Source organism: Frankliniella occidentalis, unplaced genomic scaffold (genome assembly GCF_000697945.3).
Source record: "Frankliniella occidentalis isolate FOCC.00 unplaced genomic scaffold, Focc_3.1 Scaffold2, whole genome shotgun sequence".
Classification (NCBI taxonomy): domain Eukaryota; kingdom Metazoa; phylum Arthropoda; class Insecta; order Thysanoptera; family Thripidae; genus Frankliniella; species Frankliniella occidentalis.
This window is the reverse complement of record NW_026267132.1, coordinates 3,002,782-3,006,072: the sequence shown is the minus strand read 5'-3', so window position 1 is coordinate 3,006,072 and position 3,291 is coordinate 3,002,782. Positions and strand designations below refer to the sequence as shown.

At 59.9% G+C, this 3,291-nt stretch overlaps 1 protein-coding gene across 1 annotated transcript in view; it reads right to left on the bottom strand.

Moving 5' to 3' along the window:
- Positions 1 to 6: 6 nt before the first annotated feature.
- The window catches only part of LOC113204430 (uncharacterized), a 3,955-nt gene continuing 670 nt past the window's right edge, over positions 7 to 3,291 (bottom strand). The window contains exons 2-5 of the mRNA XM_052264900.1: positions 2,749 to 2,806; positions 1,662 to 1,962; positions 915 to 1,137; positions 7 to 605 (exon numbers count right to left, since the gene is read on the bottom strand). Coding sequence (XP_052120860.1) covers positions 277 to 605; positions 915 to 1,137; positions 1,662 to 1,962; positions 2,749 to 2,806 — 911 coding nt within the window. The 3' untranslated portion in view covers positions 7 to 276. The remainder of the gene's footprint in view (positions 606 to 914; positions 1,138 to 1,661; positions 1,963 to 2,748; positions 2,807 to 3,291) is intronic.

The following is a 3,291-nucleotide window of genomic DNA, read 5'->3' as shown; positions in this document are numbered from 1 at the left end:
GGTCACACGTACTACACCACAATCGACACCAGAATCAGCACGCGCCTTAAAACTGAACAGACTTTTTTTACCAATTTCTAAAAGAAAGTCATTTTTCAATTATACATTTTCAGAATTCACATCCTTTTTCTCAAGGTCGACATTCGTTCGAGTTCGAGTTCATGGAGAGGCTTCGTTATGCTTAAGATCCACCCAGCGTACCAGTTGAGCACATTTCTTTTTTTTTTTCTAGACCAGTGGCTAGATCTAAAAGTCTTCAGCCGAGTCACCCGCCGCTCACAGGGCGGTGCGCTCGTTGTACACGATGACGGCCTCGTTGTCGACCAGCGCGTCCTCGTCCTGCTCGGCGGCCATCTTGTCGAGGAACTGGCTGCGCGACTTGCTGATGGCGATGATGGCCGCCTCGTCGTGGCGCATGCGGTTCTTGCGCTTCTTGCTGAAGTTGACCTTGGCGTAGAGCTGGTCCAGGTCCTCCTCGCAGCCCAGCGGCCGCTGCTTGTTGCGCACGCTGGACGGCAGCGAGCGCGTCCGCAGCGCCTCCTGCTGCTGCAGCGCGCCGGGGCTGTCGCCGTCCAGCGAGTCGCCCTCGGCGCCCTCGTCCAGCACTGCGGGAGCAAACACGAGGGTCAGTCCCGCCGCACTAGCTCAACCTCCATGCCAAAGGGAGAGAGAGAGAAAAAGGAAAAAAAAATAAGCATGAATTCCCTGCCCCGCCAGCACAAAAAAAAAATAAGCATGATGCGTTGCGCATGCTGTGGACGAGGGGTACTTTACTGTAAATTCACAGATTTTTCTTGTTTTTTTTTCTGACTATTTAATTTTTACGTTTTTTATATGGTAGATACAATTGAATATTTTTTTTTAAGTAAAGTACCCCTTGGGATATGAGGCATGCGCTGCCGTCTCTTCCTTACCACTGCTCGAGGCGTACTGCGTGCTGCCGGAGGACGCGCCCGGGTTGAACTCGCAGATGTCGGGCAGCAGGAACTCGGGCGGCGGGGGCGGCAGCAGCGAGGCCGAGTGGCGCGCCGTGGCCGGGCTGCAGCCCGCCGAGTAGCTGCCCATGGAGCTCACCGCGCTCAGGGGCCGGCCCCCGGAGGCGCGCCCGCACCCGGCCGGGTACCTCCGCCCCGGGCTCTGCAACAACACGCACACTTACAGTGACACGAGCCGGGCACGAGTTAGTCACTGCCCCCAACATACACCCGCTGCTGGCCCTGCCGACCCCACGTCACGTCGGGGTGGCTTGGCTAAAGTCGACGTGATAAAGACGGCCATGTTACTGTAGCCTTTCTCCGCTGCTTTCACAGAGAGGGCTGCAGAGCGGGAGAAAGAGGTGGGGGTAATCCCCTCTCATCCTCAACTCCCTTCTCTTACACCGGGGTGCCCCCCTACCCCCCACCACCCACCCCCCGGGCAAACGAGGGGAGTAAGGGCAGTCACGTCGAATCTGTGTCGTTTGTCATGCACTTGAAGCGAAGCAAATCTTCTCTGGAGCGGCGGGGAGGAGAGGGAGAAAGGGTGCAGGGTATCCCTCCCGATGAGAAAAGAGAGATTTAGAGAGGAAATGAGGCCGGGGAAGCAATACCGTATTCATCGATTTCTACTCAATCTTTCCTCACTCGGCAGACTTTCTCGGAGGCACCTTCTTCCTCGTTTACCTGTTGCGCCAGCTGGAGGCTGATGGACCGGTGCACGGCGGGGCTGGCGGACGCCGACGCCGACCTGGCCTCGGCGATGATGGTGTCCCCGTAGACCCAGGCCTGAGGCGGGGGCGTCGCGTGGGGCGTGGGGTGGTGGGGCGTGGCGAGCGGCGAGCCCCCCAGCGGGCCGAGCGAGGGCGAGCGCAGCCCCGCCGGGGGCGTGGAGCTGCCGCGGGGGGACTCGGAACCCCCCGACCCCAGCAGCCGGCTCTGGTACGCCCAGCGGCCGGACACGGGCGAGGCGAACACTGCGGACTCGCTGCAACAGCAAAACACACAGCGGTCATGAGGGTGGTGCGGTCGGCGCTGGTCGGCACATGGCATGGGGGCGGGCCAGAGCGCAGCGAACATGCTGCTGACCCTGCCGAGAAAAGAGGAAAAAGATTCCACACTAAACCAAAAGCACCACAACATGAGGCTACTGCAGAAGATACCAGCAAATAGAGATCGCTTGAAATCACACACACACACACACACACACACACACACACACACACACAAAACGCTGTGAATCGTGGCGCCCCAAAAATATGGGCGCCTTATGCTTGAAAACCGAGCCACACGCACGCTCCACATAGGCTTTACCGCTTTACCGATCGTGTTTCCTTCGAAAATTCCAATCTGGCAACAAGATTCCTCCACAAGTCACCCCCTCCCCCTCCCTACACACACACATCCCTCACCCTCCATCCCCCGTCGATATCGCAGCGGGAATGCAAAGCACGCGCCCTGCTCCGCCCTGCTCCAGGCCCCTTACTAGGGCGGCAGCGCCAGCGCCCGGGAGGTAGGCTCCTCCTCCTGCAAGCGGGACGAGCGGACTGCCTACCCAGCCGACCGCGGGCGCGCGGCCTGGGTCGGGTAGACCGACACCGACTGGTGAAAATCACATTGAGTTATACACGTCTCAGGGAATACGCCGCCATTTCTCAAAGGACAAATTTACCCCTTTTTCCTTCTTTTGCGCGAGCGCGCACACTCACGCTCACACACACACGCCCGCCCGCGCGCGCGCGCGCACACACACACACACACACATTTTGCTTACCTCGGCATCACCGGCTGAACTGGTCTGGCCTCAGGGACGCTCTCCCCCATTCGGACGCCTGCAAGCAGACGAGACGGGAAATGAAATGTGAGTTGCCATAATCATGTATATAATTGGGACACCGATAAAGAGAGAAGTGGCTGGGGTGGTGGGTGGGGAGACTATACATCGTATGGAGGGGGCGTTATTCACATCGCTCCAGCGAGGGGTGCGGAAGGGGTGGCGGAGGGGAGTATTTCACCCCACGGCCCCGGCCCTATGGCGGCGGTGAGTGAGGCCTCGCTGCAGCAGGCGGCACGGCCGGCAGCCTGGGGTTCATTTCCTGCAGGAGATCGAACAGCAGGGCCGGGATGGCCGTAGCGGGCCAGAGCCCCTGGCCGGACCTGGCTGGGCCGGGATAGGGCCAACAGGACCAGCAGGACCATCACGGCGCACCGGAACGGCCGCCCCATCATCCCTCATTTCGTTGCCCTGGCTGGAGGGGGCAGAGGAAAAGTAAAAGAGGGGGGGGGGGGGGGGGAGCAGGGATTCCCCTTACGACGG